Below are 14,512 nucleotides of genomic sequence, written 5' to 3'. Positions count from 1 at the left end.
GCACACCCTCTCCGGGGGGAGATCCGGCGGGTCCAGCCACGCCGTGCCCAACCGCATCGCCAAGTTGGGAGTCAATTCTCCCCCGTGGGATGGCGCATCAGCGCCGCCGCCCCGGTGTCCCCTCGGTGGCGTCTCGGCGCGGCCACGCCCGGACGCCGCATCCCGCGGGGAACAGATTCGAGGCGCGAGGCTGCGGCGCTCCTCCCGGTACCGGGCCGCCGAGGACGTCCTCACCATCCCCAAACTCCTCCTCGAGTTTCCTTTCCGCCGGCCATTGCGAGAACACGGATACCTGTTCGCGGCGCTGACTCTTTGCGCCCCTGCGCGCGCGCGCTCTCTCTCCATATCCGTCTCTCTCTCTCCCTTCAAAAACGTGATCTTTACCGCTTCACACCAAGGTGCCACAGACGCCAAACAGTGATGAAATCAAAAGAAAACCAATTGCCGGACTGGAGGTGGGGGAGAGATAGCGCCTCCGCGTGCGCCCGCCGCCGAGCCGCGAGGTGTAATTGCTGCAGACAGAGAGCGTTGGGGGTTGGGCGCAGAGGTAGCCGCGTATAAATAGTGAGATCTCAAATTGAAAGGCATAAATAACAGCAGGAGGGACCTGCCTTCACACGGACGGTCCTCTCCGCGCGCGGGAGGCGTGCGGACCACAGCCCGGCTCCTCGCCAGCCCCGCGGACCCCCGCGGCCCCCCCCCCTGTTCCCACCCCCACACCCCCAGGCAGCCATGGAAGAACTCACGGCTTTTGTATCCAAATCTTTTGACCAGAAAAGCAAAGACAGCAGCGGCGGCGGCAGCGGCGGCGGCGGCGGCGGCAAGAAAGAGTCCATCACGTACAGGGAAGTTTTGGAGAGCGGACTGGCGCGCTCGCGGGAGCTGGGGGTCTCGGAGTCCAACCTCCACGACATAACGGAGGCCGGCGGCCACTGCCCGGTGCATCTCTTTAAGGACCACGTGGACACCGACAAGGACAAAGTGAAGGAGTTCGGTTCGGGGAGGGCGGCGGAAGGTAAGCCGGGCCGGACGCAGGCTCCGGGCCCCTCCGGGGCACGGGGCTTCCCGTGGCCACCGAGCCCGGCCGTCCGGCGTCTCGCTCTGCGCTGCGCGGAGGCCCCGGGGAGGGGGCGCCGCAAGGGGCTCTTCGTTTCGCCCCCAAAAAGCTGAACGTGACAGCCACGGCTCGGACGCAGAAGGGCCCCGGCCGCCACCCGTCGCCAGGCTTTTCATAAGAAAGAAACCGGCCGGAGAACCGAGGAGGCAGGGGCGGATGGAGGCCCTGGATCCGAGGGCGGGCAGCGGCCCGGGGTCCGCGCGCACCGCGTCCCCTGGGGGCTTTGGTATTGGGTGCCAGCGGGCCCTTTCCCCGGATGGAGAGCGAGCCGGGTGTTTGGGCTTACCAAGGCCGGTCGAGGGTAAGGCTGGCGGCCGCGCGCCCGTGTGCCCGCTGGGGTGTCTGTGTGTCCCGGGACGGGCCCCGGTGCTCTCTCCAGGCGCCAGTCGCCTGCCCGCTTCCCCCGCTAGAAATGGGCCGCGTGGGGGACCGCGCCGGCCGGCAGGCGTCGGCCCCTTCCTTCGCCTCTCAGCCCCGGGCCCTCGTAGGCAGAACTTTGCCTTGATGTTGGCTGCCGCGGGGCCCGTGAAATTAAAACCAGCCCTGTGCCCGCAGGTGGTCAGGGTCTGTGCGGGGCAGAAGGGCCCGGGGAGGCTCGGGAACCTCTGTCTCGCGCGCGCGCGCGGCGGCCCAGACCCCGGCCGTCAGGGCGCCATCGGGCCCTCCTGCAGGACCCCCATCCTGCGGCTTTTCCTGATATCTCCGAGGCGTTTCGGCGCTGTCCTTGACTGCAGAGGCGGCCAGGAGGGGAGGCTTGTTTACAAGGGTTTTCTCAGCGGGGTCGAGATGGTCCCCACCGGGGGCCGATTTCCATGCAAACAGGGCAGCCGGCAGCTATAAATCAGAGGAATAAAACTGGCTGGTTTCTCAGCGGGGAGCGTTTGAAAGCGTCCGAAGGTCTATATTTCTCATGACAAAGCGAGGAGAAACAGAAGCTTGCCATATGGGGCGTGGGTCCCCGTGTCTTCCTCTTGCAGTGTTGAGAGGGGTCGGCATTGGCGACCCCTGGAAGCCCGTCGGTCCCACACTTCGCTGGGGAAGTCCCCGGACGCGGGGCTTCAAGGCTGGCCCAGACTGCCTTTGGAAACCTTGACCTTAGCGGAGGCAGAAGGCTGGCGGAGGCTTAGTCCGGATAAGCCCCCGACCCCGTGAGAGTCCGCGCAGCCTGAGTTGGGATCGTCTTACCTCTGGGGCTAACCCCTTGGCGAGGCCTCACGCACCTGGCCCTATAATTCCTACAAAGACGGTGTGCTTTGATGGAGACGCGGCTGTCTGCCCGCCAGAGTCCCGGTCAGGGCCTACTTTTAATTTACAGCGCCTGGTGACTGACCTCCCGGACCCCTTCACGGCTTCCCCCATCCTCCTTAAAGGCTGAGTTCCCCCTCTGCCTGCCTCGGCTCACCCCTGGACAGTCAGGACAGAAGAACCCTGGCATTCGGCACCTGGAAAGAGGGCAGAGCACAATCGAGGCCTTTTTATTTTCTATTTTAAATAGACAGGAAGAGAAAGACAGGGCTGTAAAAAGTAGAAGCAAGAAAAATCGCAGTTGCCCCTTTCTTGTCTGGCTCTGCAGACTGCCCCCCGAGAAGGGCCGAGCCCCCCTGGCTGAATTGGCAGAATGGAGGGGTGGGAGACGCCTGGGGTGTGGAGAGACACGGAGGTGTTGAGCGCCCGGATCGTGTGGAACCGCTGAGCCTGTGGTTTCTGCAGAGCCTGCCCTGGGTTCTGCAGAACTTTCAAGGCCAGCTTCTCATTCTGGGGTCAAGTCCCTGGGGTTCAGGCTTAAGACACCTGCAGGTCGAGTCAAGGCGGGGCTACCTCTGGGAAAGGATATTTTTCCCTGTGGTGGAGAAGTAGGGAATCCTTGGAAAGGCATTTGTCTCAGGAGGTGAGAGGGCACTGGGTGCCCAGTACCCAGGAGCCTTGAGGAGAGATGTTTCAGGACTCCAGTGCTAGAGAGCATCTTAGGAACCCCCGCTGGGGGACAGGCTGGTTTCACTGATTTTCCCCTGGCCCCAGGGAGAATTTGAGTCTTTCCCCCTTTGCAAGTCTTCGGGCTCACGGCTGAGGGCTTCTGCAGTGCTTCTGGACTCTTTTCAGAAGTTGTGGAAGCCCAGACTCTTTGGAGAGAGTTTACGGAAAGCCACTGTCTTCTCCTTGACCCAGAGGGGACATCTAATGAGGGCGTTCGGAGACCTTTCTGCCTGCACCCCCATAGCCCCTATGATCCGAGAAAAAAAACACAAGGGCTGCTGAAATGTTGTTCACTCTTTGCAATCTCATGGACTGCAGCATGCCAGGCCTTCCTGTCCATCACCATCTCCCCGAGTTTGGAGTTTGCTCAAACTCATGTCCATGGAGTCGGTGATGCCATCCAAGCATCCCATCCTCTGTCGTCCCCTTCTCCTCCCGCTTTCAGTCTTTCAGCATTGGGTCTTTTGGCTTCCACCAACTCCACGACTGGGGAGCCAACTTTTATTTTCAGTCCTGAGTTTGGTGTGGGCCTGCATTTCCTGGAGGTGGAAAGGAGAGGCGTCTGGGTTTGAATCTGGTTGATCCTGACCTTACTGCCCCCTCCCCCAGCAAATACAGATGCTCCTGTAATTTTTGGACCGAAGAGAGTTTGCACTCCTGGCGTCCTGTTGGAGCCTGAGAATGTGTCCAAGAGTCGGAGGGGCAAAACAGGAAGTCAGGAACCTGTGTTCTTGGGGGAACCGCTAGACGCCTTCCTGTGTGCCTTAAGATATGGCTTTGCCTTCTTGGGGGCTTCCCTGGTGGCTCAGACAGTAAAGAATCCACCTGCAATGCCAGAGACCCGGATTTGATCCCTGGGTGGAGAAGATCTCCTGGAGGAAGGCATGGCAACCCACTCCAGTATTCTTGCCTGGAGAATCCCACGGACGGAGGAGCCTGGCGGCTCGCAAAGTCAGACAGGACTGAGCGACTGTTTTCTTTTCTTCTTTGCTTTGTTGATCAGAGGGAGATGAGGTCCGCCGATTGCCCAGCTCTGTGGTGACCTGGAGGAAGCTCTGGCCTGGCTGGAGCTGCCCCTGTCCTGCTGAGGTTGGTGGGGGGACAGGGGTTCTCCCTGGCCTGGACCCTTAGCCAGGCCTGCGCTCTCCCTGAGCTCTTCGCAGGAGCTCCCGCCAGGGACCCCGTACTTGGGTGACTCTGCCTATGCGTGTTTGACTTAATAATATTTAACACCCTGTTCCCTTTCCAAAAAAAAAAGAGAGAGAGAGAGGAAAGGGTGTGTGTTAGGTTCTGTCAATAAGTCAACAGAGGCGAAGTGGATAATTGAGGGAACTGTTCGGAGATTGGGCCAAGATACACCAGCCGGGCCGGGATTCGGAGTCGTTACAAAAGAGCGCGTCTTGCCTGCGAGTTTGCTTTATCGGCTCCACGCAGCTGTGCGTCGGGGCGCGTTGTCCGCCGAGGCCCCGCGCCCCGTGGGCGCACCCAGTGTTCGGCCACGTCGAGCCAAAGCTTCCCGGCGCGCGGCCTGTTCGCAGCGCGCGGGGCCGGTGTTCCCAGCACTCAGGTCCGGCGGGCCGGCCCCGGGGAGGTGGAGGCCGGCGGAGGGGCTTTGCGCGGCCCCCGGGGGGCCTGGGGAGCTCGGGCAGGGGCGCGTGGGGGGGACCTCAGCGCTGTGCCCTCGGCCGCCCGTAGGTATCTACGACTGTAAGGACAAGCGCGACGACGTCAAGTCGGAGGACGAGGACGGGCAGACCAAGCTGAAGCAGCGGCGCAGCCGCACCAACTTCACGCTGGAGCAGCTCAACGAGCTGGAGCGGCTCTTCGACGAGACGCACTACCCCGACGCCTTCATGCGCGAGGAGCTCAGCCAACGCCTCGGGCTCTCCGAGGCGCGCGTGCAGGTGAGGCTCGCGGCCCCCGGAGCGCGCCCCCTCGGCCTTGGGGGCGCTTTCCAGGAGCGCGCGGAACCCCGGGGCTGGGGTGGGCGTTCGGAGGCTTCCCCGGGGCCTAGCTCGAGCCTTGCCTGGCACGCTCGCCCTTCTCGTCGAGCGCACAGGGTGGGTGACTGGGGGCGGGGGCTGGAGCTGGGCGTCCGGGGGCATCCCCGGGGTCTCGCGCGCGCCCTACCTGGCAGGCTCGCCCTCCGCATCTCGGTGACTGAGGCTCCTGCCCGCGCGGGGCCGGATTAGCCGGGGCGCCGGGCGGGGACCGGGGAGGGGGCGCGCAGGGGCGGCGACGCGGGCGCATGGAATTGGTGATGTCCCCATCTGGCGAGCCACCGGCTGCTGGGGGTGGGGTGCGCCCGCACGTGCGCGGGGGAGGGGGCGCTCCCGGGTAGTTTTGTTGTCTTTTTTTTTTTAATCTCGGGTTGTTGTAAACGTGGAAGTGAAGCGGACGACTTTATTGATGGGGGAGGGTGGTGGAGACCCCCTTCCTGACGGGCACCCCCGCCTGCAGGCGCTGCCGACGGCCGGCCCTGCCAGTCCTGCTGGGCTTTTCCGTCGGCGTTGACGGTTCCGGGCAGGACAGCAGAGCCCGAGAGAAGGAAAAGAGGGTCACGGTCCCTGGGCTCCGGGGACTGGTTATTTAAATAAATGGAATTAATGCGGCCAACGGGGGGAGGGGACCGCGTGCAGCCCGGGCTTTGGAAGAACGGCTTTCTTGTAGCTGTAGGATCAACGTCTTTAAACACGACTGGGCTAAGATTGTACGCAGGAAACGAAAACACGGAACGGGTTTTAGAGACAGTGTTTTACAAAAGCTTTCATTTGGGGAGCGAGGGGGAAGGTGTTTGCATTCTGTGTCCTTCCCGTTTCCTCCCTGCCGCCGCGGTAACTGGGGTTTCTTAGGCGGGGATGCCGCAGTCCCCCAGCCTGTCCAGGACTCTCCGTGGCCTGACACGGTGGTGCAGTCCGCGTCCCTGGGACCGCGGGCCGGCTGGCTCTGGGGACCTCGTCCCCGAGCCCATTTGTCCCGGCGTCTGTGGCCGAGGCGAGGAGGGGCGCGAGGCGGAGAGGGGGGGGGACTCCTGGCCACCTTTCTCCGTCAAGATGGATGGGGCTGCCCTATATAAATTAATGAAAAGATTAAACTTTTGCTGAAGGGGACATCAACTTTTATGTCATTTCACAGCCTTTCTGCCCGGGATCTGTAATATCTCCCAGGCCTTGATGTACTGTTTCTATAAAAATAAATTACTTGTAATTTAATTCCACACTATTTCTTTCAGTAGTCTATTACTGAATAGCACCTTCGCAGGAGAGACCGAGTTGGCAGAAAATTGCTTCTTGGGTGGCTACAGATCTTGAGAAAAGCCCTGAAAAAAAAAAAAAAAAAAGGTTCAGGGGGCGGATCGGAGGTGGGAAAATGAAAAAAGTGAGGCACAGGCCTATTGATCCAGAGTTGGATTAAAATGTAACGATTGTAAATAATAATAAAAATAAACATGGGGATATAAGAAATGAAATAATTTCCGATTGGCCACGGGGAGAAGCATCTTGTAATAAAGAGAAGGCAGAAAGTGGTCATAAAAACCAATTAGTTAAAACTCGGACCCTGCTGTGCCGAAGCCAGGAAAGGGGGGCGGGGGAAGGTGGACTCAAAAAGGAAGAGACGAAAATGCGCTATATTTTAATCCTGAGTCTGAACTGTTGGGTAATCCTTTTCGGTACAGGCTGTCCTGTGTTGTTAGAGGATAGTGTTTCAATTTAGAGTGGAAATTTGCTGTAAATAAATTGAAGACCCTTTGGAAGCTGGTCCTTATTAACCTTTTATTTTTAGTGCTGTACTGGAAAACTCATATCACCCAGCTGTCAGGGTTATAATCGAAAGTTATGAGACCACGGTGAGGCGCGGGCGGTAATTTAATTACGACAAATATCTTTGGGTTTATGGCGCAGAGCTAAATTAAATGTCATTATTCACTGTCTGTAATGGAAATCAAAAGGAAATCAGATTACAGCATTTGTGAGAGAAATCAGCGAGTGATCCTTAATGAAGAAATAACTGTCTAAAGCAGTGTCGCGTGCTTTACTTAGCATATTCAGGACTAATTGGAATTGATCGTGAATCACCCCAAGACTGATTTATTATCGCCGAACGCAGCGGCTAATTCATCACTTTTATTCTCCGTAATCTTATTTTTTTTCTTCTTCCCCCGTGCTGAAGGGAAAGTGAGTTTTCTTTCTTAGATTTAAATAGGATTCTGTTTTCGAGGAAAAAATGCCCTTGGTGGTGGTTGGGGGGGTGGTGGTGGTGCAGAATTTTCGCATCTGGCTCCGAATTTTCACATCCTCTGCTGAGGATGGCCGGGTACCGGACCCCAAGGAGACGGTGGTGTCCAGGAAGGGTCGGAAACCGAGAGCGGTCCCAGTCCCCAGCTGAGTGCAAGGCAGCAGCGATTTGGGGCGGATCATGGGTAGGGAAGGAATCGGAGTGCAGGCTTTGGAAATGCAATCAGGATTTGTGAATCTCCACACATCTTGAGAAGGGGCATGGTTTTGGAAAATTCTTTTTGGAGCAATGGGGCATTCAAATTTGCCAGGCTTCTTGCAGCGTGGCGGGGTGAGCTTTCCTACGCTTGGTGGGGGAGAAGTCAGTTCTGTTAGGACAGGCGGGTCCTAGAGGTCAGCCTTGGATGGAAAACGGGCCCTTAAAAGAGGCTGCGAGGGAAAGTTCAGGTGTCCTAGAGTCCAGGCTGTGGGAGTTGAGGTTTCCTGGGCAGGCTGGGAGACGGGAGCAGCCCCAGGCCCTGAGCTTGGAGCATCACAGGGTCCCCGACTTCCCCTGAGAGGTGGAGCGTGGTCCGAGTTATCCTGGAGCACCACGGAGGGGACAGGGTGAGAGAGGCTGCAGGGGGAGTTCTGGAGAAAGTCAGGAAGGAAAAAATCAAGTGCTGAGGAACCCAGACGGAGGGGAAGCCCTGGATTCCATCTGCAAGGGGCTGTTTGGAGGAAGGGGACAGTGAGTGTGGGGAGGACTGGATGGGGCATTGGGGGGGTGTGGGGCTTTACACCCCAATCTTGTCGTCAGGCCTCTGATACTCGTTTGCTTGGGTCTCAACACCCTTTCAGGAGACTGAGCCACTCCAGTTACATTTCCTGTACCTGAAATCCAGGGTCTGCATTTTGTGTGTGGGGGGCGGGGGGGTGGTGGTGGTGGTGTGTGCACCAGTCTTTGGGAATCAAGAATGGTCATGACTCTGGGATGTGTAGCTGGGACCCTCCAGGCTTCCAAGGAGGTGGGGCGGATGCCTTGAAGGACTTGGAGGTTCCTGGACCCCAGAGCTTGATTAGGGAGGAGGCTGGTCAGGAGGTGGAAGGTCAAGTTGGACCAGTGGCCTGATGGGCTGGAGTTGGGGCTGCCGGCACAAAACGCTGTAAGGTTCTCCACGGCCACCCAAGGACCTTCTTGGGCTTCCCTGGTGGCTCAGATGGTAAAGAATCCGCCTGCCAATGCAGGAGACCTGAGTTCGATGCCTGGGTGGGGAAGATCCCCTGGAGGAGGGCATGGCAACCCACTCCAGTATCCTTGCCTGGAGAATCCCAAGGACAGAGGAGCCTGGCGGGCTACAGTCCATGGGGTCACAGAGTCAGACAGGACTGAGCGACTAAGCACAGCAGAGAGGACCCCCTGCTCGCTTTCAGTCCTGGATGCTAAGGCTCTAGTCCCACTTAGCTGAGGACACATGTCAGCAGCTCCAGGTGCCCAGTTGCGCTGAGGCTAAGGAGACAGGGGCAGGGGAGGGAGGCCTTGAAGGGGCCCACAGACAGCTTTTTTTGTGGGGGGGGGCCGGGAACCCCAAGGGCCTTGCACAGCCTCTGGCGTTGTCTGGAAAGCAGGCTTTGCCTGCGCTCACGATGGGGGTGCACGTGTGTCCGCTCCACCCCAGGTTTGGTTCCAGAACCGGAGAGCCAAATGCCGCAAGCAGGAGAACCAGATGCACAAAGGTGGGTGCCGGGCGGTGGGGGCGGGGGAAGGGGGAGGGCCGAGGATGGGGGTGGGGGCGGCGGGGAGGGGGAGGGCCGAGAATGGAGGGGGGGAAGGGGGAGGGCCGAGGATGGGTGGGGGCGGCGGGGAGGCCGCTGAGACGGTGAGGTGGGGGGAGGGCCGAGGGTGGGGGTGGGGGCGCGGGAGGCCGCAGGGCGGAGGGTTCACTTCTTCTGTGCTCGCTTGCAGGCGTGATCCTGGGCACGGCCAGCCACCTAGACGCCTGCAGGGTGGCCCCCTACGTGAACATGGGTGCATTGAGGATGCCTTTCCAACAGGTAGCTTGGTTTTGTATTTTTACTTCTCCCCCCGAGGGGAGCCGCCGCCTCCTCTAACCCGCCTGGGGGGAAGAAAGGGGAACCACTTTTTCACAAGGGCGAGATTTATAAACCCATCGTGCTGCGCTGTGTGCATAGTCACACAATCCTGTCCGACTCTTTGCAACCCCATGGACTGCAGCACGCCAGGCTCCGCTGTCCGTGGGATTTTTCCCAGGCAAGAACACTGGAGTGGGTTGTTGCCATGCCCTCTTCCAGGGGATCTTCCCCCGCCAGGAATCGAACCCGGGTCTCCTGCATTACAGGCGAATTCTTTACCACTGAGTCACCAGGGAAGCCCTTTTAACCCGTTGGTGCTTATTAACATCACGCTATAAAAAAAACTCTGGAGAGTTCTGTTTGAGGGACGACTAGAACAGAAAGACACATTTTTTTTTTTTTTTTTTTACGAAAGTCAGAGGGGAAAATAAAAAATGCTACCCACCCAGGAAGCGCCCACTCGCTCGGTGCCTGATCGGGGACGGAGGTGGTGTGTCTCCCATTCGTGCGTGATGACATTTTTCTGCAGCCAGCCTGGCCTCTCTGCATCTCAGTGGGGCGGAGTGGGGAGTGATCCTTGCCCTTGCACCTCAAGAGTTGGGGGTGCGCGGAGGGGGGAGTCGAGCCCAGCTGCCAGCAGGGCAGGCAGTCCTGTGCAAGGAGGGGGGCAGGTGGGGACAGAGGCCCTCGGAGTCCAGGTGTTCCAGGGGCCGCCCCACCGCCCCTGGTCTGGAGCAGCCTCTGGTGGGCGGCGGGAGCAGCGTGGCGGGACCTGCGGGGGGAGCTGGGCTAGAGGGGGCGCCCCTGCTGCTGCGGGAGGGGGCGGGGCCCAGCGTGGGGGTGGGGGCCTGCACGCTGGTGGGCGGGCGTGGGGGGACCCAGCGTGGGGGTGGGAGCCCCAGCGTTGGGGGGGAGCGTGCACGCTGGTGGGCGGGCGTCAGGGGGATGGGGGCCCAGCGTGGGGGCGGGGGCCTGCACGCTGTGGGGGGTGGGGGGAGGGGCCCAGGGGGGTCCGGCATGGCGCGGCGGCGGCCCAGCATGGGGGGCGGGAGCGTGCACGCTGGGGGTTGTCTCTGCGCCTGTGGGTGCTGAGGGCCGCGAGGTCTGAGGGTCTGACCTGGCCTGCAGGGCTGTCTAGGCGTGACAGCGTGGGGGGTCGTCTCACAATGGAGGGTCGTGTAGCGGTGACACCGGGGGTGTTCCAGGGGCGACAGCGTGGGGGGCCGTCTCGCCATGGAGGATCGTTTAGGGGTGACACTGTGGTTTCGGCTGGGAACTCCCGTGGGGCTGAAGGCAGGGAGGGAGTCCGGGGCTGTGGGCCGGGGAAGGGTCGGCACCCTGCTCCCTCGGACCCCGCCCCCAACCTCCAGGGCGGGGCCCCTCGCCCCCCAGCATCCCTGCCCAGGCCTGTAACGGCTATTACAGGGGCCGCTGCCCAGGCGTGGGGTCAGCGTTGGGCCCTCTGAAATGAGACCACTGGGAGCTCGAAGACTTGGCTGTGCTCTTTTTGGAAGTGGGTGGTCACTTCCTCCTCCTGACCCAGGGATCGAACCCTGGTCTCCTGCACTACAGGCAGATTCTTTACCATCTGAGCCACCAGGGAAGCCCATATAAGTTGGAACTTTGCTCTGCATTTTTTACAAAATGCTGTGGCTCAGACGGTAAACGGTCTTTTGGAAGATTCCCAGACTCTGGCCCATGGGAAGGGGCTGTGTGTGTGTGTGGGCCGCGGAGCGGAGTGGTGGGAGTGGTGGAGGCCTGAGCTATAGGCAGGACCCTGAGTCCAGGGGCCTGTCAGACCATCAGCTGAGGGTCGGGTGAGGAGGGGGTACCAGGTGTAGACACCCGGATGCTGAGGTGGGCCCGGGGATCTGTGCAGATCCCCCAGCTCCTTGGGGGTGGGAAAGCCCCCCTCCCCAAAACAGCCAGTGACTCCCATCCAGACATCAGGTGTCCAGAGAACAGTGGGTGGTGGTCCCCTGGTGGTGGGGGGGGGATGGTCCCCTAGTCTGGGGGGTGGTCCTCCTGGTAGGACAGGCAACGACCCCCATCTGGACAGTGGGTGTCCAGAGGACAGTGGGTCGTGGTCTGCTGGTGGGGGGGGGGTGATCCCCTGGTGGGGTGGTGGTTCTCTGGTCTGGGGGGGTTTCCTCGGGTCAGGAAAGCACCCCTTAGAATAGGCAATGACCTCCATCCCGACACCGGGTGTCCACAGGACAGTTGGGTGGTGTTCCCCTTGTCTGGGGGATGTCCTCGAGGCAGGAAAGCACCCCTTAGAACAGGCAATGACCTTCATCCAGACAACCGTGTGTCCACAGGACAGTTGGGTGGTGGTCCCCTGGTGGGTGGTCCCTTGGTTAGGGGTGGTGCCCTGGTCTGGGGAGGGGTCCTCGGGGCAGGAAAGCGCCCCCCCGCCCAGAACACGCAGTGACTCCCATCCGGACACACCGGCTGTCCGGAGGACCGTGGGAGGTGGTCCCCTGGTTTGGGGGGGTCCTCGGTGTGGGAGAGCGCTCCCCCCACGAGTCCTGACTGTGCGGCTCTCCCACCCCAGGTTCAGGCACAGCTACAGCTGGAAGGCGTGGCGCACGCGCACCCGCACCTCCACCCGCACCTGGCGGCACACGCGCCCTACCTGATGTTCCCGCCGCCGCCCTTCGGGCTGCCCATCGCCTCCCTGGCCGAGTCGGCCTCGGCTGCCGCCGTCGTGGCCGCCGCGGCGAAGAGCAACAGCAAAAACTCCAGTATCGCCGACCTAAGGCTGAAGGCGCGCAAGCACGCGGAGGCCCTGGGGCTCTGACCCGCCGGCCCGCCGCCCCGCGCGCGCCCCGGGCCCCGCCACCCCGTGCATCCCTCCGTCCGTCAGTCCGTCCGTCCGCGGCGTCCTGCACTCTACCCCTCCGCTCCCCGCACCGCCCCCCACTCTCCGCCTCGCCGGGCCGCACGGACACCTCGGAGCCAGGGAGCAGCGAACTCCCCGCGCCGGGGCCGCCCTGGGAGATCCCTCTCCACCCCCTGCAGGCCTCGGGAGGGGACATCGGGGAGCGCACGGCACCTCCAGGACCTCGCGGAGACCGTCGCGGGGGCGGGAAGAGCGAGCAGGGGACGGTTGGACCACCCCAACTCGGCCCCCTCTTCGGGCGGTCCGTGCGTCCTGGGACGACCCTCGGCCACTTGGAGCTGCCCTGCGACCTCTCCTGCGGCTGCCAGTTCCCACCCTGTGCATGCGGCCTGCGCCACGCGCCTTTCCAAGATCTCAGTCTAGGAAACAGGGAAAAAAAAAAAAAGGTCTGGGGCTGGTCTCCTCTGAAGATGCCAACGCTTGGATGCGCGCGGTTTTATTCACTGCCATGGACGGAAAAGTTACATCCGAGGAGCTACGGGACGCGCCCCCTCCCGCCCCCAACCAACCCCAGTGTGGATTTCAGTGTGGACTCGGGCATCCGGAAGCAGGGACTCCCTCCTGGGCCGGCCCGCGCACCCACCGTCCCCCTACCCTTCGCCTGGAAGGTAGCAATAACGAAGCGCATTTGACACGGCCTGGCCAAGGTGATGCTGGTCACCGGGGACCTCAGGGTGTCACGTTGGGACCGACCCGGGGAGGGCCGGCGGCCTGAGCGCCCCCTGTCGTCCTGCCCGCGTTTGGCCCCGGCGCACCAGATTCAGGATTCCTTGGGCCGCACAACAGGCGACTTGATAACTTTCCCCCCGTCTTTTCGAGTCCCCCTCGAATGGACACTGGCTGTTCTGCAGAATTCAGATGCGGAAAGGACTTGCAATCTGGACAGAGGGGCACGGTGGTTTAAGGTATAATAATAATAACTGATGAAGCATCCACGCTAGGGACATGCAATGACATGCAGGAAAGTGCAATATTGTAAATATTATAGATTTAAAAAAAAAAGAAAGCTGTCCACTCTTGACCCTATCAGCTCCGGACTTTGAAGGGCATTACCTCCGCGCCCCCCACCACCACCTCTGCATGCTGCGGGCCCAGTGCCAGGAAGACCGGGGTAGGAGGGGAGTGCTTGCCGGTGGTGGAAGTGAGTTGGGTGTGGCTTGAGATGAGAACCAGGTTGGGGGTGGGGGGTGGGGGCGGGGGAAGGGCTGAGGGACGCCTCCTCCAGGCAGGCAGTTTTAAGAGAATTTTTTTTTTTTTTTTAAGGTGTGGGGCTTCCCTGGTGGCTCAGTTGGTAAAGAATCTGCCTGCCAGTGCAGGAGACCCAGGTTCGATCCCTGGGTCGGGAAGATCCCCTGGAGGAGGGCATGGCAACCTACTCCAGTATTCTTGCCTGCAGAATCCCTTGGACAGAGGAGCCTGGCGGGGCTACAGTCCACGGGGTTGTGCAGAGTCCGAGATGACAGTGTGACTTTCACCTTCTTTCACTTTTCTAGGGGTAGCCAGGTCTAGCCTTTCTTTTCTTCCTTTTTTTCCCCTCTTGTCCACGGGTTTCCCCTCCCCGCTTGTTGTGTGAACATCAGACAGCTCTGTGTCTTAGCAACAGGTCAAGGGCGGTGGGGCAGAGTCGCTTGACACCATGTACCCAAAGCGTTGAGGTTCCCAGGTTGAGTTGGGGCGATGGGCTTTGCACATGCTGTGTGAGGTTGGGTTGAGGAGAGTGTGGTGGTGGCTGGGCACCCTTGCTGGGCTTGTCTACCTCGAAAATGTGCATTTCTGTCTTTTTTTTTTTTTTTGGTCTGTTTGTTTGCCTTATTCAACCCAGGCGTGCCCAGACAGAACTTGCTACCTAGGTCCCCAAAGCCCAGCCGGTCCACTTTCTAAGCCAGCTTAACAGCTTTTCGGTCTTGCTGACTGTTTTCCCTTACCCCTCCATTTGGGTACATTTCTGTAAGAAAAAAAATTTTTCCCCTTCCATGTAAGGGAATACATTCTACCTTTGCACTGACCTGAAATGTAGACTCATTTACAACATCTGAAACTCTTTTAATCAAAAGGCCCCTTCAACATCGTATTTTTTTTTTCTAATTTTGAAATTTCAACTAAAGCTCTGAGATGATGAAGAGAGAGATGGGGTAAAAAAAAATTGCATATTTTTAAATCACTTGCAAGCCTCACTCCCAGCATTCATGGCAGTATGGAACTTGCCTTGTA

General features: G+C 60.1%; 1 protein-coding gene across 1 annotated transcript; it reads left to right on the top strand.

Moving 5' to 3' along the window:
* The first annotated feature begins 732 nt into the window (after positions 1-732).
* SHOX (SHOX homeobox) lies at positions 733-12,199 on the top strand. Its single transcript, XM_070366239.1, has 5 exons — positions 733-1,015; positions 4,787-4,995; positions 8,985-9,042; positions 9,272-9,360; positions 11,954-12,199. The coding sequence occupies exons 1-5, from the start codon at positions 733-735 to the stop codon at positions 12,197-12,199; spliced, it is 885 nt and encodes a 294-aa protein (XP_070222340.1).
* The last annotated feature ends 2,313 nt before the right edge of the window (positions 12,200-14,512 follow it).

Source organism: Bos mutus, chromosome X, assembly GCF_027580195.1.
Source record: "Bos mutus isolate GX-2022 chromosome X, NWIPB_WYAK_1.1, whole genome shotgun sequence".
Classification (NCBI taxonomy): domain Eukaryota; kingdom Metazoa; phylum Chordata; class Mammalia; order Artiodactyla; family Bovidae; genus Bos; species Bos mutus.
Note: the sequence above shows the minus strand (reverse complement) of the source record. Positions and strands in the feature narration are given on the sequence as shown.